At 38.9% G+C, this 24,724-nt stretch overlaps 1 protein-coding gene across 4 annotated transcripts in view; it reads right to left on the bottom strand.

Moving 5' to 3' along the window:
• The window catches only part of MDFIC2 (MyoD family inhibitor domain containing 2), a 164,815-nt gene that overhangs the window by 63,468 nt on the left and 76,623 nt on the right, over window positions 1-24,724 (bottom strand). For 2 of the 4 annotated variants that reach the window (XM_069084109.1, XM_069084111.1), the window contains exon 3: window positions 1,896-1,934. The exons of the other annotated variants lie outside the window; for them this stretch is intronic. In XM_069084109.1, coding sequence (XP_068940210.1) covers window positions 1,896-1,934 — 39 coding nt within the window. The remainder of the gene's footprint in view (window positions 1-1,895; window positions 1,935-24,724) is intronic. 4 annotated transcript variants of the gene reach the window in all.

Here is a 24,724-nt window from a genome sequence, read left to right as displayed (position 1 = left end):
GGTGGGGGCTCATGAACTATGACAGTGTTAGAAACCACAACTTCTCGGGGTTACTTCTATAATTCTAATAGGAGTAGTAACCAACTTAACCTCTGAAGTCAAGATATGAGCTTGAACACAAGTTTGGTGAGTGGTCACAAAAGAGTTGTTACTCATTTAAAATGTTAATACTTCCAAAGTGCTTTAGGAACACAAAGTGATTAGTATAAGACCTACTCCTAGAAAGTTTACTGTGTGGGGTAATGGATAGAGAACCAGTCTCAGAATCAGGAAGACGTGAGGCCTAGTACCATTTCTGGCACATGCTGGTTATGTGACCCTGGACAAATCTCTTAAGAGTAGGGCCTGTTTCATTCTTCATTTCCCTAGCAGCTTGCACGGTGTCTAGAACATAGTAGGGGCATAATAAATGTTTATTGATTGATTGATATTTCAAGGCCCCTAGGAAATTCATTAAAACTGTAAGTTGCAAAGTAGGTATTCTCTACTGATAAAGAGAGTGTCCTTGCCAGGATTTCGCTACATCAATGAAATAACAAGTCTAGTTTCCAAAATATTAATGGACTACAAAAGTCTTAAAGGGGCTAATTTTTATCCTTTAAGTGACTAAGTTTTTACTTCATCCATATCATCAACACTATTGACTTCGAGCCCCCTGCGATCTGGACCTTAGTGAGAGATGAGTTGAAGAAATGAATAACATTGTTTTCTAATAGATAGTCCTGGGTTCAAGTCTTGCCTTTGCCACAAACTGGCTATTTGAATGTCTTGATATACTTGATATACTATATATATAGTATATACTATACACTATATAACTATACGATTATGGAAAATGGCAAATCTCTTACTCTCTCAAGGGTTCAGGCAAGTCTCTAGGACTCTGAGTTATAAGGAAATTGTTTGCCCATGGGATTATTGCGCCAGAAATTCTCCCATGTCATATCTAGAGTTCTGGGTTTGGAGTTAGGAAAGCCTCAGTTAATTAAAATACTGAACCTGACCCTTAGAGTGTAAAAGTCTGGGCAGGTCATTTAACCTCTGTATGTCCCAGGCAACTTCTTAGGGCTATTTGCTAAGTGATAGACTAGTAGCAATGTGCTTTATAGAAAGAATTCCCACATTAGGAGTCCCCTATGCTGATGTAATCAGTCAATTTACTGCCATTGTTATTTAACACTTCACATTTATGTCCTAAACTTATATCCTGTTTTGAGCTGCTTTAGGAGAGAGTAGATTTACTCTCTTTGGAAGCCTTTAGTAAGAAGGTAGATGTTCACTTGTCTCGTATAATATAATAGAGATTTCTTTTTGGTGTGTGTTGACTATTGTTCTATGATTCTTTCCAATTAGATGATAAAGTTGCTTGTTGCAGGAATAGGGTCTTAACCTTATTTGATCTTCCATAGTGGCAAACACTGTGCTTTGCACAAAGGAGATATGCAATATGTTTATTTTCATCTCAGTGTAGCTACAAGCTCATTGTGGTGATGAGCTAAGTCAATGTGTTTAGATAGCCAAGTCGGCAGTGGATTGATCATTGGCCCTGGAGTAAGAAAGACCTGAGTTAAAATCCTACCTAGGACGTTTACTAGTTGTGTGAGCTTGGGAAAGTCACTTAACTTCAGTTTACTCAGCTGAGAAAAGAGTATAACTATAGTGCCTACCTTCCAGGGTGGTAGTGAGGATCAATGAGATAAGATGTATAGATGTTACAAATATTACAACACAAAATAGCCACTAAATAAAAGTTGTTTTCTTCCTTATTTCTTGTTTTCCTGAACCATAAATGGTATTTAGCCATTCATTCCATTGCAATGAATTAACTTGGAAAGACGATCAGGGTAACCCATTATAAGAAAAAGAAAATATGTGAGAAGTAACAGTGAACTTACCAGAATTTTCAAGGGAATTTTGACTTGAACTGGATAATTCTGCCAGAAAGAGAGACAGAGACACACAGAGATAGAGACAGAGTAAAAGAGACAGAGAGACAGTGAAAAAAGAGAGACAGACAAAAAAAGGTTAATTCAGTGTTAAAAAAATGTTAGCATTTCTTCTGGCTTCACTTTTTTTTTCTTTTTTTTTTTTACAATTAAAAATAACAACAACTACAGTAAACCTAATGGAATTTTCCCCCACCCATTTGTTTCTACCTGCTATCTTCAAACTCCCAAAATGGATTTATAAAGACAATCATTATAAGAACAGGTATTTCTTTAACACTAAAATTTTCAAAGTTACTCACTCACAAAAGTAGATGAATGGTGCAAGTATGATTTTCCTCATTTTACAGATGAGTTCTTGGAGGTTGGGACCTTGCTTCTGATCATGCAGTTAATATTTGTCAGAGCTGGGATGTCTAGCTAGTTATCAGGACTCCATTGCTCTAGAAACAACTAAACACTTTGTAGATGAGCAACTAAACAAAGCTAAACACTTTGTAAATGAGCAATTTTTCAAAGATATATAGCTCTAACTGTATAGATGGAGAAGATAGAAGGATAGAAGATAGACAGACAGATATACAGACAGAAAGATAGAGAGATAGGTAGATGGATAGATAGATAGATAGATAGATAGATAGATAGATAGATAGATAGATGGATGGATGGATGGATGGATGGATGGATGGATGGATGGATGGATGGATGGATGGATGGATGGATCTCTTTTGGCATCTAGAACAAGGTACATGGTAGAAGCTCAGGAAATTCTTGTTGCGTTTGAGGTGGTATCCTAGGCCATCGTAGATTTTTAGGAATCAATCAATTTGGATATGGTTTCCAGTGACCTTGATCTTTCACTACTTTTCGTTTGTCAGTGAAGCACTTAGAATCATATATGACATAAAGAAACTCATTGTTTGATAACAGTGTTGAATTAACATTTGCTTTGAAAGCCATCATTTCTTATCTTCCATTTCCTGTCCCTTTTTATGGGAATTCTGTTGAATGAAATAGACCATGAGAGATCTTATCAGCAGATAAACTAGCAGCCACAGAACCTGGATGGAGAAGACATTAGTCCAATGTAGTCTACATTTAAGAGACAGAGGGATTTTAGTGACTTGTCAGATCAATAAGAAGAAAACATGTGATGTGTCAGCCAGGAGAGCAAATGTGACCTTGGGCTATGTTCGTGGAAATAGCATTTCCAGAGCAAGAGACTTGATATTCCTCCATTGTTCTGCCCTGATCAGATCTCATAGTGTCAAATTATGGGCACCATATTTTAGAAGGGATAGCCAAGCTGGTGCTCAGAAGAGGATAGGGAATGCCAATGGAAAGACAACAAGAAACCTGGCCAAGTATGTAGAGGTCAGGGGAAGAAAATGGAGATGTTTAGTCTGGAGACGAAAATGACATTTTAAGAAGTAGTGATTTTCTGATTTTTGAAGCTACATCAGATGGAAGAAGGTTTAGCTTTGATATTTGGCCCCAGAGACCAGAACAAGGAACAACTGATAGAAATTCAAGGGAGTCAGACAAAGGACCAAAATGAGGAAAAGTTCCTTAAACATGAGAGGTATCTCAAAATGGAAGAAGATCCCTTGGAGATGAGTGAGCTCCTTAATCTTGAATGTGTTCAAGCAGAATCTGGATGACCCATTGCTGAAGATGTAGTAGGGAGGATTTGTGATGGGATAACCCTTGCAGGCCTCTTCCAGACTGAAGATTTATGATTTGGTAGCAATGTTTTGTAAGATAAACAATAATAACTGATATTTGCATAGTGCATCAGGTTTTTCAAAATGTTTTACATACATTGCCTCACTGGGTTCTCATAATAACACTGCCAACATTCACATGGGTGTTTGTTCTATTCTAAAATCGCAGACTTCATCCCTGGTTCTCTCCTTATAGTAAATGTGCACTGCTAGTCAAAATGGTGGGAGGGGAGGGAAAGGCAATTAGGTGGCTCTGTGGACAGTGTGCTGGGTCTGAAGTCAGGAAGATCCACTTTCTGAGTTCAAACCTGGACTCACACATGTACTAGCATGGGCAAGTCACTTGACTTTATTTGTTTCAGTTTCCTCATCTGTAAAATGAGCTGGAGAAGGAAATGTCAATGTAAAGATACTCTAGGATCTTTACCAAGAAAGCCCCAAAGAGGGTCATAAAGAGTTGGACACGACTGAAAGAAATGACCAACAGTAAAAGTCAAATTGGGAGCTAGAAGAAAGCATGAATGGCTCAATAATAACTGGTCACCATTGCTGAAAGTCTAGAATAAAAATATGAATGAAAGTCATGGCAAATTGGGGCTACTAGGTGGTACAGTGAATAGAGCACCGGCCCTGGAGTCAGAAGGACCTGGGTTTGGATCCAGCCTCAGACACTTAACACCAAAACTATCCATGTGACCTTGGGCAAGTCACTTAACCCCAATTGCCCTCGAAAAAAAAGAAAGTAATGCCAAATAAAGAATGCTTTGTTATCTATAGGTGTCAGCAGGTTACATGTGCTCTGTGGTTTGGGGAGATACAAGTCCACAATTAAGCTAAGTGAGGAAACCAAAGTCAAGGGAAAATACTTGAAGGCTAGAATGAAACTGTAACTCTCACAGGTTACCTAGGGCTACTAGGTTGTAGAATGGATAGATTGTAGGAATTGATGTCAGGAAGACCTTGGGTAATAGTTATGTGACCCTGGGCATTTAACCTTTCTCAGCCTCAATTTCTTCATCTGTAAAATGGGGATGATAGTACTTACCTCAAAAATTGTTGTGAGGAGTAAATGAAATAATATAGACATTATAATATAGTATGTATATATAATATATTGTATAATATATTATTGTTGTACTTTATTACCTATTATATAATAATATTACACAAATTACTACATAATCAAGGTATTTTCAAGTATTGTATAGTTAGAGCCATGTAACTGCTAGCTCTATATCCATATCTATAGATCTAGCTCTATATTATGATGAAGAAGATGATGAAGATGATGTTGATGATGGTGGTGATGGTGATGGTGATGGTGATGATGATGACCCTGGCAATGATTAGTTGAGAATCACTTTTGGTCACAGACATATAGAAGACCAGGATTCCTCTGTGGTCGTTCATGTGTTCTTTTTTGGGTGGATTATGATTATCCCTAGAGTACTGTTGCCATGCCTTGTACCTCACGGGTTCTTGCCTATTGCCTAGGGACCCCCCTCTAGAGAAGGTGCAGGCTAGATTCTCTGGAGGATGGGCTGCTTCCTCTCCCAGCAAGCATCTAAACTCTGTTCAGATATAAGTATGCCAGTCTTCAAAGCCCACTCATACTTTCATAGATAGACAGACAGACACACACACACACACACATACAGTCAGCTGAATTTCTCCAGTCACAAGAATTATTAGTTGCAGCTCTAAGATAAGGGATTTGAGTATTGAAATGTTTTCTACACCACAGTAGACTTTCAAAGTGGATTTGCTTTTGTTTAAAGCTCAGGATTGTGAGACTCTTAGTGATCTCAACAGTGAGTTGTTTTTAAAGTGAAAAATCACCATTTTGAATAAAGCAATATATCTTGATCCCAAACAAGGTCTCTAAGGATTTGTTAGCAGACATTGAACTGAACCGGATCTTTAGGTATGGGGAGTACTTTAATTGACTTTTCTTGGGTCATTCCATCCTGGGAAGGGGAGGCCAACATTAGCATACTAACAGATATACCAGGAGCAGCTTAAGCGAGGCAGTGAGTTTTCTTTGATTCTTCCCTACTGTGTCTGAAGCAGAAAAACAGCAGCCATCCCACTTGCTACTCCTCCTTTACAACATTTTATCTTAGGCAAACATTATGATGCTGGTTTGGAGATTAGAGAATTTGGAGCCAGATCTCATCTCTGATACTACCTGAGTGACCTCAGCAAGCTTTAACCTCCCTGGTTAATTCTCCTTATTTGTAAAATGAGAGGGCTGGATTAACTGGCCTCCAAGATCCCCTATAGCCATAAATCAATAATCCCCTGATCTCCCACCTCTGTGCCTTTGCACAGCTAGTCTCCTCTACCTAGAAGATATCTGCTCCTCACTTGCAAGCTCATAGAACTCCTACTTGCCTTCATGACTCTAATGCCTTCCTTCCTCACTCTTTTTTCCTTGATATCATTTGAGTACATTCTGTACACGCAAATTATATATATATGATATGAATGCTACCCTGCCTTTGGATCATGAAACCTTTGATTGGTTTTGCTTATGTCTTTTTACCTTTGTCTTTCTCATAATGGGTCCAGATCTGTAAGTTCATTGACACAGTAACCTACTAATGGGGAAACCCCCCTCTACAATGTAGATTGCCCCCTGCCCTTCAAGTCAGAGTGTTAGAGAGGTACTTAGGGCTCTGATAGACCATGTGACTTCCTCAGTTCCACTTCTCTGGAATGCAGGATTGAACTTTGACTCATCCATTCACTTTCTACACTCTAAGCCATTCTGCCTTTCCTTTGGCGTAGGCTACAGGTGCTTAATAAATGTCCACCGTGAAGAAAAAAATAATTTCCTAAGCAGGCATCCCACCCCTAGTACATGCTCAGGTCTTCTTTGGCTTCTGGACTCTCATTTAAAAATGTGTTTCCTAGCCCTTCTTACTGTGAATATCCTTGACGATGTAAACAGATGCACTGTTTGACTTTTTAATTCTGTATCCAGACTGACTGAAAGAATAGCTCTAAGGAAGTGTTATTTTTTTCATTCCTCAAAGCTCAATTATGAGTACTTAATTTTTTTTTTACTTTGCATTACCGACTGTCATAGCCTTACCAACAAGGTTTTCCTCTTTTTTTCTGTCTACAGATACAGCTTTTTCTTTAGGCTCTTCCTCTTTCAAAATATCTGCCATGGAAATAAACATGACAAAAAGTTTAAAATACTACAGGAATGTTACAAGTTGAATTTTAGCATGTAAGACATTTATTAATTTCCTCAAGATTTTAGAAAAATAAGATCATAAGTTTTGAGCTAGAAGGAAACCTTTGGGTACTCCATTCTTTTTTTCTCTTTCATACATGAAAAAATCTGTGGCCCAGTGACTTGTCCAAGGTCACACAGGTAGGAAGTGGGCAGAGGAAGATTCAGAACCCATTTCTTCCAAATCCAAATTCAATCTGCTTTCCATTGTTATCAGGGTGTTTCTAGGACTATGAAATTGTAAGTTTAGGACACTTGGTAAGCAACTTGAAGGTAATGAATGTTTCCCATAAAACTTGATTCATCCTTTATAAAATGAGAACAGTTAATAGCTTACTAATTCACTCTTACCCTCTGCAGGCCAGGATAACTCTTAATTTTTGTGCCTTCAGCCTTTGTGCTCCTAGTGAAGGTGCTGGCACAACATTTTTAGATATGGAATTGATGGTACTAATACTGAGACCAGCACTTAGGGAACTCACTGTGTGCAGGATTTAGCCAAGAAAATTAAATCATTTCTTAGGAGCTGCTGGCATTTGGGGAGTTGCTGCTTCCCCTAGAAACAGTAGATAAGAAAGTCGGCTTGAGTCAAATCAGGGCCCAAGAAGCAGGTGTCTGTTTTGAAAACTAGTACACTGTTAGTAGAGTTGCAGATTGGTCCCCTTGTTATGGAAAAGACTTATGAAAACTATTCAAGAAAAGTCATCACATTATTCATGGCCCCAAAGAATCCCAAGCCTGGACATACAGAAAAGAAGGTGAAAGATAGAAAAAAAATTAAAGTTATCAATTATGATCAAATGCTCATGGCATCACTTTTGTAGTAGGAAAAGAACATGGAGTTTACATTGATTGGGGAATGACTGAACAAATCATGGTATATGAATGCAATTGAATACTATTGGATGACAAGAAATTACAACTCTAAGCAATTCAGGGAATTATGGGAAGAACTGTATGAACTAATGCAGAGTGAAGTGACCAAAACCAGAACGATACAAGCAAGAATTTAATAATGTAAACAAAAACAATATTTTTGAAATGCTTGATTTTGATGATTTATAATGACCAATTTCAGTCTTAGAGATCACAATTCCCTAATCTCAGTAGGGAGGTGAAGACTATTAGTAAATAGACTATACTACTGTAGTTCATTTGCTTAATGAGCATTTTTTTCAGAATTTATTTATTTTTGGTTTTCAACATAAATTTCCATAAGATTTTGAATTCTAAATTTTCTCCCCATCTCTCCCCTAACCCCACCCCCAGAATGCAAGCATACTGATTACTCCTTTCCCCAGTCTTCCCTCTCATATATCCACCCCATCACTCCCCTTGCCCCCTTCTCCCTTACTTTCTTATAGGGTAAGATGAATTTCTATTAACTAGCATTTAGTAAGCACCTATAGCCTGGGCAAAATGAAAGACAGAATGGCTTAGTGCATAGAAAGCGAGTCAATGAGTCAAGGTTAAGTTGTGCATTCTGGAGAGGTGGTTGTGAGCCAGTCACATGGTCTATCAGTGCCCTAAGTACCTCTCTAACACTCTGTGTTGAAGGGCAGGGGGCAATCTACATTGATAGAGGGTGGTTTCCCCATTAGTAGTTCACTAAGTCAATGTACTTATGTACAATGACTCATGTACTTCAATCAGATGAGGTCACTGAGTCTGTGGTCTTATTTAACTTTTTCTTTGTTAAAAGGGAGTGCTCAGTTGTGTGAGTGTATAGGAACTGTGATTTCCATTGTAAAGGGAAAACCCAGTTGAGGAATCTCCCTTTGCCACTTCATATCAGCATCTTCTTTACAAATCATGCTTAGAGAGTTGCATAGAACCATGAAACATTAAGAAATGTTAGTAGTGTCAAAGCTACTATGATTAAGGCGGGATTTGAACAAAGGTCCCCGCAGTTTGGAGGCCAGATCTCTCTCTTTTATACTAGGCTACCTCTGCATGAGGGAAGGGCAACTGTGTAAAAGCAAAGAGGGTCAACAAAACTCCCATGTATTTTCCAAAATCATACATGATCCCTTGAAAGATTTAAGAACAGACAATTTAAAGGCTGTTGCTGTTGTTCAATCGTGTCTGACTCATCATGACTCCATTTGGCATTTTCTTGGCAGAGATACCAGAGTGGTTTGCCATCTCCTTTTTCAGCTAATTTTTACAGATGAGGAAACTGAGGCAAACAGGGTTGATTTGCGCAAAGTCACATAGCTAGTAAGCATCGGAGGCCAGATTTGAATTCAAGAAAATGAATCATCCTGACTTCAGGTCCAGCATTGTATTCACTGTGCCATCTAGCTACCCTAACTTAAAAGCCATCTTGTGATAAATATCAATAGGGCTATGAAACAGGAAGACCAATGCTCTCCAAAAGTTGTTTTGCTCTCAGCATTGAAGATTTTTCACATAGATTCCAAAAGAGAAGAATAATCACCTCTGTTCATGAATTCCTCCAATGACTCCAACTTGCAAATGATTTTCTAAGGAGTTCTTTCATCCCCAAAACATCATACACATTCTAAGTGAGATACATAATGACTTTAAAGAATTTTATCTAACTATCCATATGTAATGAGAATGTAAATTTTAAAGATCTTCCCTGCCCCTAGGCTAAAATGCACCTGAAGCCTGGGGAGGGAGGCTTGTTTTTCAGTAGATACTTCTTGATTGGCCAGTGAGTCAATAAGGTTGTTACATTCTCTGAGCCAGGAGAAGGCTATATAAGCCCTGTAGCTTTGTTTTGGGACTCACTTTGAGAAGTGTTCTGTGATTTGATCTGAATTCTGGGAAGCCATTGTTGAGAGTCCCCCGGCTTTGAAAAACCCAGATGTGGAAACCCAGATGTTGACTGGGTATGGATGTAATGGTTGGAGAGTTTGGAAATCTGTCTACTTGATCTGTTTCTCTGACTTGATAATTCTGTCTGTGTATTCTGAAGTTTGGGGTGCTGACCATTTTCTCCTGAACAAGGTAAACGATATAAGTCTGACTGATTAAAGTAAGCTTGTTAACCCATTTTGAGTTGCTTTCCTTTATCAAAGCAGATCCAAGGACCTGTGGTAGCAGCAAACCCTGAGGACGCCGGGGTGCTTGCTGCTACACCATACGGTGTAAAAAAGAGGTGTGGGATGAAGAATGCCTATTGTTAAGACTATCATGCTATTTTAAGGACAGCTCAGGGAGATGATCCATCAGGACAAGCATCATGGACAGACCCTGCAGATAAATCTTGAACTGACTCCAAAACTGAGAGTGTGCTGTATTTAATTTAGGGAATTGTGAGGTGCTTTAACTCAATTTGATGTGATTTAACCTACATTTTTAAAGTGCTGAAAATGTTCTAAATATTTGGATACAAAGATAAAACTGAAAAACTGCCTGTCCTCTGGGAGCTTACATTCTATTATTGGAAACAATCTATATATGTACAAATATCTGTAAGTGTATACATATGGGAAGGAAGGAGTAGCCCTACTGACTTCATGGAATCAGGAAGGGCCTTGGGCAAGTGATGGTATTTGACATGGGCCTTGAAATTAGATAGAAATTCAAAGAGATGAATGTGAAGCAGGAGAACATCCCAGGCATAGTGGAAAGCCTAAGTTTGGGATAGCATGGGATGGCATAGAAGGGAATAATGGGAAGGGAATGAGCATTTATGGAGTATCTTCTGTGTACCAGGCACTGTGCTCAGTACTTTACAAATTTATCTCATTTAACCCTCACAACAATCCTGGGAGGTAGGTGCTGCTATTGTCTTCATTTTAGAGTGGAGGAAGCAGGCAAACAGAGGTTAAGTGATTTACCCATGGCTATGTAGCTTATAAGTGAAACTGGATTTGAACTCAGGTCTTCTGGACTTCAAGTGCTAGTACCTACTGGGTCACCTAGGTGTGGGGCAGCAGGAGACGGAAGGTCCCATATAGAGGACAGTAAGTAGGACAGTTTGGCTAGAAAACTAAATATGTATGGGGAAGTAATAAAAAATTTGTCTACAAACAGGTTGGATTCACAAAGTGAAGGGACTTAAATATGAAATAGGAGAGTTAGTGTTTTATTCTAGGACAATAAAGCCACTGATGGTTTTTTTTTGGGGGGGGGGAGATAGGGAGGAAGAGAAATGTTATGAGCAAACATATGCTATTAAGAGTGTCTATTTAGAGGTGGCCAGCTGGCTCAGTGGGTAAGAGCACTGGCCCCAGTGTTGGGATGACCTGGTGATAAAATCCAGGCTCTGATACTTAGCACCACAACCAGAAATAACTGGCTGTGTAACCTTGAGCAAGTTACTTAACCCCAATTGCTTAAAAAAAAAAAAGAATGTCCATTTGATAAGGGTATGAAGTTCTCCTTAGAGACTAGTTTGATCCCTACTGCCTTTAAAAAGGTCCCAGTCTCTCTCATTCTTAAAAAAAAAACAAAAAACAAAAAAAAAACAACCAAACAAAAAAACTTCACTGGGACCTACCCCTGCCCTCAAGTTGTATATTTTTTTCCTTTCTCAGTTAAATTCAATGAAAAAATTAACAAGCAACTTCTTATACTTCTCAAACCTTTGCAATCTAGATTCCCACCATATTACTCAACTGAAAATACTATGTCCTAAGTTAACAATCCTTTCTTAATTGACATATATGGTTGTCTTGTCTTGGTCTGAATACTTATCGGCAAATATGCTGCATTTGATGCCTATGACCACTCTCGAACTCTCGCTTGCTGTCTTACCATCCATGTCCCATCTCCTAAGTGTAGGTGTTCATTCCCCCTAGGCTTCTGCACCTACGGTTCCTCATACCTGGAGCGCTCTTTCTCCTTATCTCTTCCTCTCTGAGTCCTTGCTTTCCTTCAAGATTCATCTCAACGGTCACTTTCTTCAGAAAGCTTTACTTTGTCTTCACGTATGCCAGACTCTTACAGTTTGTGTCTTCCATGTTGGTTGTCGAAGAGGAAGCAAATGACATCACTATGTTGACTAAAGTCAAGCTACTGTGTGTCTGACTATGGCTAATCAGGCCAATGCAAACTTCAAATGCTCTCCCATAGGTCAGGCACAAAGAGTCCTCATGAACATTTGGGGCGGATTCTCTAAATTTCTGCATTTCATGGTTTCTTTAGCTACTTCAATGCTGCTTTGCGCATAGAGCACAGCATCTTCTCTGATGTGGGCATGCCCTGCTGTGTGGTCCTGTGCCAGTGTTTTCCATGTTGAGAGACCTTGAGAGTGTCCTTGTATTACTCCTTCTGACCACCTTGTGAACTCTTGCCCTGTGTGAATTCTCCATAAAATAGTCTTTTAGGCAAGTTTACATTTGGCATTTGAATGACATGAGCATTCCATTGGAGTTGTGCTCTCTGTAGCAGAGTTTGAATGCTTGGCAGTTTAGTTCCAGAAAGGACTTCAGTGTCTGGCACCTTATCCTGCCCAGTGATCTTCAGAATCTTCCTAAGAATTTAAATGGAAGTGATTCAGTTTCCTGACCTGGCTCTGGTATACTGTATCTTCTATGTATCTATTTATTTATATACCAACACACTTTATAATGCAAACTCCTTGAGAAAAGCAATGGATTTTTCCATTAAAAAAAAATCTCAAGTGCTTAATAAATGATTGCTTGAAATTATCGATAAATGGTAGAGGAAAGAGACTGAATGGTCTTTGCAAGAAGCAGTATATGTAAGGGAAACAGGATTAAATAAACTATTAGAAAAGTGTGATTGGAAAAAGCAAACTAGTTTCATCTACTCCATGTATAACCATTTGATGTAAATGTATCTTCTCAAAGAATTTATAGGAGTAAACAGGTAACAGACTCCTGAAACGTGATGGATTGCTATGTGCCTTATTAAAGGGACATCACAGATGAGATGGATGAGATTCCAGCTCCATTTATCCCTCGAATGAAATTGATAATCAGTTGACCATCAAATCAAATTTAATCTGGTATGAAATCTTTTATCTTCCTCTTTTAATCATAGGTTGTGTTCACCAGGACCTTAGGAAAGGTCCTCTAACTTGAAGTTTTTTTCATATGGAACAGTTTAAGTAGATAAAACAATGGGGGCTATTGGGAAGGAGGTAGAGAAATCTGGAGAGTGAGGCATTCATCAATCAAAAAAGAGAGTCAATGGCTTTAGGCATTTTGGCAGCCTGGTGAAACACGACAGACTTGTAAAGTATCTTTCTGAACCAGTATTGGTTTCTTATTTTTTCTGAAGCTTATTTCAAAGTTCCCTCTTTCTTCAAGCCTTGTTAATGCAAAATTGGGTGCCACTGTACCTATCAGAGCTGGTTAACTTTTTCTCTTCTTAACCAGAGAAAAATACATTGACTTGGGTAGACTCAGCTTAGGAAATTCCCCTATATAGTTGAAATACAAAATTGTCTAATGGAATGACAGCGTGTTGTGTAGACAGCTCTGCCTTGGTGTACACTTACTGGACCCTCATTTTGTCAATACTTGGAGAATAACAAACTTTGGTAATTTGGTGTTTTGCCTGGTGATTGGCTATGGAAAGATGAGATGCGTGTAAAATGCAAACGTCTTGGTCAGATGTGTCGAGGAAGAATTTGGGAGGAGGGCTGCCTAGTGAGGTGGTAAAAGGAGCTTCTGACAGGAGGAAAGGGGAGGTGAGGTTTTGTTCCAAAAGGAAAAAAAAAACCCTCCCCCAGGCTCAGCCTAGATACTAGTTTTCAAAGAAAGCAAGGTTGCCGAGAAGGATAATGGCTCCTGGGGCTTAGGTTGATCGGCTTGTTTCTGGGTTATTCTGCTGGTCAGGCAGCTAGGAGTTCTTCTAATTGTAAAATGGAAGAATCTGTTTTATCTTTCTCCTGCTTCTTAAGGCTAATCCCTCGCTAGACTGTATTGTTTCCCTGTGTCTTTTGTCTTGGGGAGAAAGGAGACAATCTCAGGCTCATGAACATCTTGTTAAGGTCTGTTGAGGCTTAGGGGGGTGTGACACAATTTTCTTGCTGAGTCTTTTTATTGAGGATTTTTTTTTTCAGCTGGCTTGTCTTGGGGGTCTTTGAAATGTCTCCTAGTAAGCAATGATTTTCATTTCCCTTTGTTCCCTTCCAGATCTGGGCTTTATTTTGCTCCGTGCTCTTTGGGGGTCTATTTCGGGCATCATGGGAGCTGGCTGCCTCACTTTCAGAGTAGTTGGGGAGGAGGGGAAAGAGCCCACGGGGAGCTGTGCGGCCCAGGGCTGAGTACCTTAACATGCATTTCCCATCCCCCAACTCCCTCCCGACCTTCTTTCCCTCCCTCCACCACACTCCATTGCTTGAAGTGGGCCTATTTTGGGGCTTGCAGTTAGCAGGAATTTGTAGGCTCCCATCTAAAGAAGGGTTGAAAGGCCTATCTGGGGTGTTGCAGAAGCATTTCTGTAAAAAAAAACAAAACCCTTAACTTCAGCAACAGAAAGACAGCATTGAAAAGCTTACACTCTCCTTGAGAAAGAAGGGGAGAAATGAGATCTCTCACCCCTGGAGAAAATGCCCTAAGCTGGTTTCTAGGCCTTTATATGGGGTTCAAGAGCTGGTGATGGTCATAAGCCAATGGCTTTTTCTCTCTCTCTCTACTAATTGGTTCATCCACCAACCCAGTCTCCTTTTTATCTCTAGGGCGCTGCAAGTAATTTGACTCCTAGAAGAATTCTAATTTCCCACCCCAGACTTTCCATACTCAATCAACAGGTATTTATTAAGAACCTACTATGTGCCAGACACTGGGCTAGGCTCTGGGGGCCCGAAAAAAAATGAAACAGTCCCTGTGGTCAAAAGCTTACTCTAGGGGCGGCTAGGTGGTGCAGTGAAGCCGACCCTGGTATCAGGAGGACCTGAGTTCAAATCCAGACTCAGACATTTAACACTTACTAGCCATGTGACCTTGGGCAAGTCACTTAACCCCAATTGCCCTCCAAAAAAAAAAAAGCTTACTCTAAAGGGGAAGACAGAATGCGTACATAGTAATAACGATTATTATAATGGCTGGCATTTACATAATACCAACTATGTGCCATGCTCTGTGCTAAGTGATTTACAAATACTATCTCATTTGATCTGCAGAAGAACTCTTATTAGCCCCACTTTACAAAACAGGAAACTGAGGCAAATGTGGGTTAACTGATTTTCTCAGGGTCACACAGCTAATACGTATCTGAGGCTGGATTTCTGTGTGGGTCTTCCTGACTCCACTCCCCCCTCCAATCTTGTTGTAGTTGTTCAGTCCTTTCAGTTGTATCCAACGCTTCATGACCCATTTGGGATTTTCTTGGCAAATATATTGGAGCAGTTTGCCTTTTCCTCCTGTAGCTCCTTTTACAGATAAGGAATTGAGGGAAACAAAGTAAAGGGATTTGCCCAGGGTCATACAGCCAGCAAATGTCTGAGGCTGGATTTGAACTCGGGAAGATGAGTCTTCCTGACTCCATACTGGACACTCTATTCACTGTGCCACCTAGCTGCCCGATAAACATACACATGTAAGTATATATATATATAAATAAATCCAATGGGGGGGGGGGGTAGGGGGCAACTAGCATCAGGGAAGGAGCTGATCATAATCATGGGGATGGCATCTGAACCCCTAAAAGGAAAAGCCCATGTCTTTGGGATCTGGACCCCAAAAAGGAAAACCCCCTGGAATTTCCCATGTGACCCAGGTCCCTGGCATTCTCCTGGGGCAACTGGCCCTTCCCAGTTAAATAACTGCCCTTTCATTGTGGCCCGCATTGTCTACACCTGGTCCCACTGTAGACCACCACTCCTTAGTTCCATCTAGATCCCTCCTCTGTTCCCAGACTATTTTGTTTCTGTATAAAAGATCCATCTTGCCTCCATTAAAGTGCTCAGATTCCTTAAGAATCTGGACCACTTGCATTGGGGATGCAAATGCTCAGATTCTTAAAATCTGGTCAATAGCTGGGATTCTTAAAATCTTGCCCACCCCAACTGGCATTCTAATAAACTTTGTCTTTGACTGAAAGAAAACTTGGGTCAAATTCATTTGAGGGGGACCTGTGTTGTTTGCTTTTGAATTTTGGGATCCCAGCAATACTAGACCTCAACAATAGGATCATAGATTTGTAGGTACATGGGTTTTTAATGGTTTTCTAATCTTGCCCCTGTCTTTTCATTAAAACAAAAACTGAACTTATAAATAATTAGTTGTCAATCTGCTTAGGGGGGTCTTGGATTGGGTAACAAACTTCTACTTGACACAAAGACTGTGTGATCCTAGACAAGTCGCTTAAACTGTTAATTCTATGGGCAACTCTTTCCCATCTTCTTCCCTGTAGTTTTAGAGCTGGATAGAATTTTAAAGGCCACTGAGTCCAATCTTCTTATTTAAGGGATGAGGAAATCAGGGTATGTGAAGGCAAGTGACTTGGATCAATTAGTAAGTACCCAAGTCAGGATTTGAACCTTCGTCTTCTAGATTCCAAGTCTAATACTTTATCTACTCAACAGATAGAGCGCTGGGCGTGGATTCAGGAAAATCTGGATTTGAATATTATAGTCAAAACTTATTAGCAATTATGTGAGTCTGAACAAGATATTTCACTTCTTTGGGACTCAGTTTCTTTATCTCTAAAATGGGGACAAGAGTAACACCTACCTCAGAGGGTGCTTTTGAAGCTGCAAAGAGATCATGTATATAACATGCGTGCATATGTGGGAGGTTTTCACTAGAATTCAGAAATGAAATTTTGGTGATCTACGCAAACTCACTCCAAGAAAGACCCAATGTGTTCAAGAAAGAATATCCCCCCATGAAATGGGGGTAAAACATCGCTGCTTCTTAGACCACTGAGATGTAGACTTTAAATATTTAACTCTTTGCTTTTAGTCTTTTGACCACTTCTTTGAGTGATTTGTATGGCTTATACTTAATGGGAATCATATAAGACCATCAAAAGGGGGCATTTATTTGCAACTGAAATATCAATTAAGATGACATGTACCCTAATACTGTAATCAAATGCATCTGATGGATAATTTAAAGGTTTTTTTTTTAAATGCTGTGAAAGCTACAGAAGCATGCTAACAAATCAATTTGATCAATATATGGGATGTAAAAAAGGGAGAAGACAAGATTGACTGATGAATAAGAAGAAGCTGACACCAATAGGTTGGCAGCCAGTTACAAGTCTCTTTAGGGCAAATGCAATTAACTTAGAATAATAGACTCAAATTTGATGGTTAGAAATGCACTTTTATTAAAAATCACCGACTGAATCATTATGCACTCTTATGAATAAAATGGTACTGATATTCTGTGCATGTGTGTGCATGCATATATAAACAGACATAGATCTCCCCATATGTCTATCTATATATACATACATATACATGCATCCATGTCTCGTCTTCATATGTACTGTGCACACTGACTTAGAAGGTAAACGTGGATGTCAGAATAAGATTCTTTTAAAAGGAAATTCATTCACAAATGGTCCGAGGGACTATAAATTCTGAATATTCTCCCAAATTACAAATATAAAAAATCATGCTACTTATCAGGTACTATTAGACATAAAGTCAGTGAGCCCTGGTCCCAGAACTGCTGGTCCTTTTGGGATTTGAAATTGCAATCAGGGATTTACAGATTTCATTTTGAAGAGGAGAAGTCATTACTAGAAACCTAAGCTCATTTCCTCTCCTTTAATAGCTGTTTTAAATCATTCATTTAGAAAATACATTAACTATTTAGTGTACTTGTGATGCATTTCTCTGAGCACCAAGGAGGCATTTTTTGTAATACCTTTTAAAATTATTTCAAAAAACTAGGTTAGAATTAGCAAATAGATGGCTAATGATTTTTACTGATATTGCCCTGCGTCTGGGTAGATTTTGTTTCTTCCTCTTGTTACTTAAAACAAACACACACACACACACACACACACACACACACACACACACACACACACACACATATATATATATATATATATATATACATATATATATCTGTGTGTGCGCGTGTGTGTATGCTTATATGTGTGTGTGTATGCTTATATATGTGTGTGTATATGCTTATATATGTGTGCGTGTATATGTTATCATTTTAAATGATACAGAAAACAAGATTAAATGAGAATGCTTTTTTCCTGCATTAATTTGATAATAGTGGCCAATTAATGAGTTAAAATCCACCTGGACTCTCAATTTTATATAATCTGAAAACAAATCTGATTTGCACAGGAAACAAATATGAAAACGACAAAATGGTCTTTTACTCAAAATGGTAGAGAAATATCACTTTAGTATGATGTTCTTTAAAAGATATTCATAAATGAAAAGGAAAATAACAGATACTTTGGGATTTAGGACATTTGAAATTAGCTTCAATCTAAATGACAATTAGCAAGAGACAGTAATGTAGTGAAAGTGTGCTGAATTGGGTGAGAATCCCAGCTCTGTTACTTTTTAATATATGAGATCCTTAGGAATTCATTTAATATTGGCATTATCATCTGTAAAACGAATGTTTTGGACTAGATTAGCTCTAAGGTCCCCTCTGATTATAAATCTTTGAGAGTTACCACTGTGTGCTGGCAAGAGCACTGGCCTGGCTATCATCTACTGCAAGCTAGTTGCATGACCTTGGGCAAATCATTTCATTCTGAGTCTCAGTTTGCTCATCTGTAAAATGAAGAGATCAGACTGTATTATCTTCTAAGGATCCTTCCAGAAGTTAGAAGGCATAAGGGATTAAGTGGTGAACTAGAAGTCTAGAAGATCTGAGTTGGAATCCAGCCACAGAACCTTACTAGCTGGCTGACCCCAGGCAAATCCCTTAACCTTTGTGTGTCTTAGTTTCCTCATCTGCAAAATAAAAGGTTTGGCTGATTAGGTTCCTTTTAGATTTAAACCTATAATCCTATAAATGTGAATCTGGAGGGAATAAAGGAGAAAGTTAGAGGCCTGGAAATAGTAACTTTGCTATTTCCCTGGAAAATTTTGAAGGCAGTATTTTGTATAACACTTTGAAACCCGCTTCACAACTGGTAAATCCAATAAGTAAGGTGAATTTTCAATTTGCACAGACACTATTTGCCTGTAATGTTTTTATCACAACACGTCCACGTGACTGGCCGAATATGTAGTTCTGTAATGTAAAGCTGGAGATATTTTTGTTCGTGTTTCTGATTTAAGGTATTTCTAACATATGCTTAAATTATCTTTAGTTATTGGCTTAACTTTGTAGATAATTTTAAATTCAGAAAGAAAAAATAATCTTCAGGAAATGAGTCATAGAATGTCAAATTTGTAGGAGACCTTAGAAATGATCCAGTTCATTCCTTTTATTTTACAGAATTGAACAGGGGTAGGAGTGGGTAGTGGGAGGTGACTGGTCTGAGGCTGCATAGCTAGCTAGTGGCAGACCTGGGATTAAAGCCCAGATCCCTGGACTGCCAGACCCAGTTCTCTCCTCCATACCAGCTTCCTTGCAATTACCTCCAAATTGTCATTCTTCACAGGAACATCATGAAGGCTGGCAATTCAAAATCTGTCTGTCACATTTCAATGGATTTTTAATGTCTTCTGATGGCATTAAAATATTCATACTCCCCAAAAGAGCTGCCATTACAAATTCAGGAAAATGGAATTCATTCATTCATTCACTCATTCATTCATTCGTTCATTCATTCATTCACACATTCATCCAATAGGCATTTATTAAGTGCCTACTATTTGCCAGGCACTGCACTGGGGATTCAGAGTAAAAATAATGTAGTCCCTGTCCTCAATGTGCTTACCTTCTGTGGAGCAGAAATAGCCTACAAAGAAGTCAATATAAAATACACACAAAGGAAATATAGGGTGATGGGGTGGGGAGGGGGGGCTTCACTAAGGGGATGGTCATCTTCTTGTAGGAGGTGGCCCCTGAGCTAAGCCTTGAAGGATTCTATGTAGAGATTCTAGTTTATCAAGGTGAGGAAGGAGTTGGCAAAAAGACAAAAGATGGAAGGGTACACACAGGGGATTTCCCCAAGTCTCAGTAGAGTTTTAAGCTTTAATAAGCTTATCAAATTGCACTAAGATTTGGGGGACCCCCTTTATTAGAAAGAACAAGGAGCACAATTCAACCAGGACAGTGTGTGCCTGAATTGGCCTCATGTGTGCTGTAAGCAAGGAGAGATGGGATGGAGTCCGCTTGTGAAAGCTTTAAATACCAAATAGAGAAATCTATGTTATTGCTGTTGTTCAGTCATTTCAGTCTTGGTAGACTCTTCATGATCCCATTTGGGTTTTCTTGACCAAGGTACTAGAGTAGTTAGCCATTTCTTTCTCCAAGAGGAATCTGTATTTTAGGCTAAAGGCAATAGGGAGTCACTGGAACTTTTTAATCAGGGAGAGACGTTGACAGACCCTCCCCGCTTATTCTCTCTCATGGAGTTTGTGGGGTCATGGCCCAAGGCAGATGAAGCATCAGCATGTTCTTTTAAAACCAAGAAAGAAAGGGAAAGGAAGAAAAAAATCACATTCTTCTAAATGTTCCCAAAATTTTTGAGTGAAAATTTCCAAGTTTCATATCTGTTTCATATCTCCCTTAAATGGTACCCTCTCAAGTGTCCAAGGTGGTGTTATGTGTGTCATGGGAATCTCAGAACTTATCCATGGAAGAAATCTAGTTATTTCAAATAAACATTTCAGGATTTGAAATATTTTGTCTGGCTAGTCATTTTTTTTTACAATCAGGGTTAAATGATCTGCCTAGGGTCACACAGCTAGTAAGTGTCTAAAGTCAGATTTGAACTCAGGTTCTCTTGACTCCAGGCCTGGTGCTCTATCCAGTGTGCTACTTAGCTGCCTGTAGTCATCCATCGATTTTAAATGTTTAACATGGAAGGTTATCCCTGGAGGGATGAAATTCTAAAGATGATAGATGAAATAATTCTAATGAGGAAAAAAATGAATATCATCTGAAGACACTGATGTGGATACACAGGGAGCTCACCAACCAATAGATCTAAGAAAGATCTATCTTCAGGAAATGGAAGCAAGGCTAGGTTCCAGAGGATACATACAAAAGCATGGCACAGTACTATAGGCATAGTATTGGAAGCTGAAGCCCAGGGTAAGCCGAGGCTGGTGAAAAAGCTAAGAACGAGAAAGAAAACTTTATTAGCTGTTTGGCAAAAAGAAAAAAATCAGAGAAAGGATAGGACTATTATCTGGAGTCGATAGCATGACAATAATTGACAATAGAAAGATGGCACAATTGCTCAATTCATATATTGCTGCTGTTTTTTATGCCAAGGACAATGACCTTTGGACTAGAAAGGACAGAGAATAAATGGATAATAGGGATCTGATACCCTATAAAATAAGTAAGGAGATAGTAAAAGAATAACTACCTGCCCTAGATAAATTTAAGTCACCCTTGGGCACTGAAAAAACTTCCAGATGCGAATGCTAAGACACTGTCAGGGATATGGGAAAGATCTTGGATAATGAAGGAGTGCCTGCAGGACTGGAGAAAGAAAAAGTCTGGCTTAAAAAATAAGACAAGAAATGAAAGAAAGAATAGAACCTGAAAGGTGAGGGCCAGGGAATTTTGCTTCAATTCTTGGTGAAATTCTACAATGAGTCATTCAACTGCTTGACAGTAAATATGTAGAAAATGAAGTGTCCAAGTTGTCAATGAGCATTTATTAATTATGTACCAGGTGATGTATTAAGCACAGAAGATTCAAAGAAAGGCAACTGAAGCTTGAATGCAAATGGGGGAGGTGACATGGAAATGACCAGGGACGTACAATCAATTTACAGAGTGGTGATGACAATGAACTGGTCAGGGTGGCTTTGACCAGAATGGGTCTTGCCAGACTCACCTTATTTCCTGTTGTATAGAGTTATTAAGTGGATAGATCAGAGAAATACTGTAGACATAGTACACCTAGATTTTACAAAACATTTGATAAAATACCTCCTGCCATTCTTTGAAAAAGATGGAGGGATATTAGATGATAGCATGATTCAGTGGATTCTGAATTACATGACTAGTTTCAGACTCAAAGAATAATATTGAGTTGTTCTTTATTAGTTTGGAGGGAGCACAAGAATCTGTTCTTGTCCCTTTTCTATGAAGCATTTTTATCAATGACTTAGATAAAGGCACGGATGGCAACCTTATGAAATTGTCAAATGACCTAAATCTGGAATGGAGAGCTACTACATTGGGTGGCAGTCAGCTTCAAGGTTCAAGAAAGATCTTGGTAGACTAGAACATTGGGCTAAATCAAATATGGATGAAATATAGTAGGAATGAATGACCAGTCTCACAGTTGTACTAGATAAAGAACATTATAAGAGAGGCATGGGTAGATAAGAGTTTATATAAAAAAGACTGAAGACTTTTTAGTGGATTATAAGGTCAATATGAGTAAAAGGGATGATATAACACCCCTCCATCCCCCCAAATAAAAGTTATCTAGGGCTATATTAAGAGAGACAGAATTTCCAGGAATAAAAAGATAACAGTCCAATTGTACTCTACCCTGAACAAATTGCATCTGGAGTATTTTGTTAAGTTCTGGGCAACACAATTTAGGAATGAAATTGATAAATTGAAGAGTGTCCAGAGGAGGGCCACCAAAATGGTGAAGAAAGTTGAGATCATGGTACATGGAAATCTCTTGAAAAAACTGAGGATATTCAGCCTGGAGAAGAGAAGACTCAGAAATGACATGATAGTTGTCTCTAAATATTTGATGGAGAAGTTACACTCTATTTGTTTGGCTCTGGAGGGCAAAAATAGGAAAAATGGGTAGAAATTGCAATTTAGGCCTGATGTCTTAACATCAAAAGTTGGAATGAGCCCAATTGGAATTGGGAGGTGATTAATTTTCCTTTATTAAGTAGAGACTGGATACTTGTCAGGTACAGTGTAGTGGGTCCAACTTTTTGGCTATGACTTGGACTACATGACTGCTGAGGTAACTTCTGGCTTTGAAATTCTATTATTCTGTCATTCTTTATTAGCATGAATAGTAATGATGGCTTCCATGTCTATAGCACCTTAAGGCTGGCAAAGCACTTTGTATATATATTGGATTAAGATCTTATAAAAATGCTGTAAGGTAGGCATTATGGGCATTATCTCATTTGAGAGATGAGAAAACTGATGTTTAGAAAATGTAAGTGACTTGCCAATGATAACATAGCTGGGAAGTGCTGGGAAGGGGAGCAGAAGCCAGGCCTTCTTGACTTCAAGTCCAGCATTTTGAGAAGCTATTAGCGGTTAAGTGGCACAATTTTACCATTCACCTTTTTTCTTTGACAACAAACATCCCTTCGGGGATCCCAGTCCCAAACCTCACATGGGTCGCATTACACTTCTAATAACTGGAGATAATGTTGGCAAAGCGGAAAAAGCACTGGCTCTCCAGTTAGAAAACCAGGGTTCTAATCTTACCTTTGGTGCTTGGCTTTGGGCACGTTACTCCCTTTGTCTCCATTTCTTCATTTATAAGATAAAGGGTTTGGACAACTTCAGTCTCTACATCAGGGGTTCTTAACTTAGGGTCCATGAATATTTTAAAAAATATATTCTAACATTTTACTATAATTTGAATACATCTTTAGTATAATTGGTTTTCTTTGTAATCCTCTGTATTTTATTGTGTGCATTAAAACATTCTTCTGGGAAGGGTCCCATGGGCTTCACTGGACTGCCAAAGGGGACCCTGACAGAAAAAAGGGTACAAACCCCTTCTGCAGATCTATGATCCTACAGTCTCTTCATTCCCATAAATGTTTATAAGATTTACTCTTGTTGGGTATTTCCTTCTCTACCTTAAATGAATTGTGATTTCACAGGTGTAGGCATTTCTTATATTCATTCCTATACATCTTGGAAGGGGTTTGATGGAATATTAGTGGCTATGTAGTGACCACCCCCCAATTATAAAAAAGATGAAACTGAGCCCCAGAAAGGCTAAGTAATTTCCCCAAGGTCACATAGATAGTAAATGGCAGAATCAAGATTCGAACCCAAGTCTTCTGAGACTTTTCTATGGTTTGAAAAGTCATTACTCTATATAGGCAGCCTGGGGAAGAACATTTCTGAACTGAGCTTGACTGTTCCTCATGACAAGAAAAATGACTAACATTTATATAGCACATACTATATGTCAGGCACTGTGCTACATGTTTCCAATTTTTTATTCATTTGATCCTCAGAACAATCCTGGGAAGGAAATGCTATTATTATCTTCATTTCACTGATGAGGAAACTGAAACAAAGTAAGTTAAATGACTTGCCCAGTAACACATAGCTAGTAAGTGTCTGAGGCACGATTTGAACTCAGGCCCTCCTGACTCCAAGCCTGGCACTTTATCCATTGCACCACCTAGCTGTCTTGGGTGGCAGATAGCTAGCCCATCACCAACTTGTTATTTAAACTCTCCCCTAGTCTCCTCATTTGTAAAATGGAGAGGATAATATCTATTTCACTGGGTTATGGTAGGAGTCAAATGAGATGATGTTTGTAAAAATGACTTTGCAAACCACAGTGCTATATACATGTGAGTTATCATTGTAGCCAAATATTATAAAGTTGGGGTCAGAAGGGATCTGTGACATCATGTGATTCAATGACCTCATTTTATATGTATGAAAACAGGCTGGTGGGAAAAATGGCTCAATTGGACCACTGTTCCTTATGCCTTTGTTTGAATGCCACATAATATATAACTCACAGAAGTTCTGGGGCAGGGGGAGGGTGGTAGGTCACCTATTTAATCTTTCCCTTTTGCTGGATGACTTAATACATGTTTTTCTAAAACTTTTTTC

This window comes from Petaurus breviceps, unplaced genomic scaffold (assembly GCF_028583685.1).
Source record: "Petaurus breviceps papuanus isolate PSGF00001 unplaced genomic scaffold, PetGlider_PUasm1.0 174, whole genome shotgun sequence".
NCBI lineage: Eukaryota > Metazoa > Chordata > Mammalia > Diprotodontia > Petauridae > Petaurus > Petaurus breviceps.
This window is presented reverse-complemented; position numbering and strand designations above follow the sequence as displayed.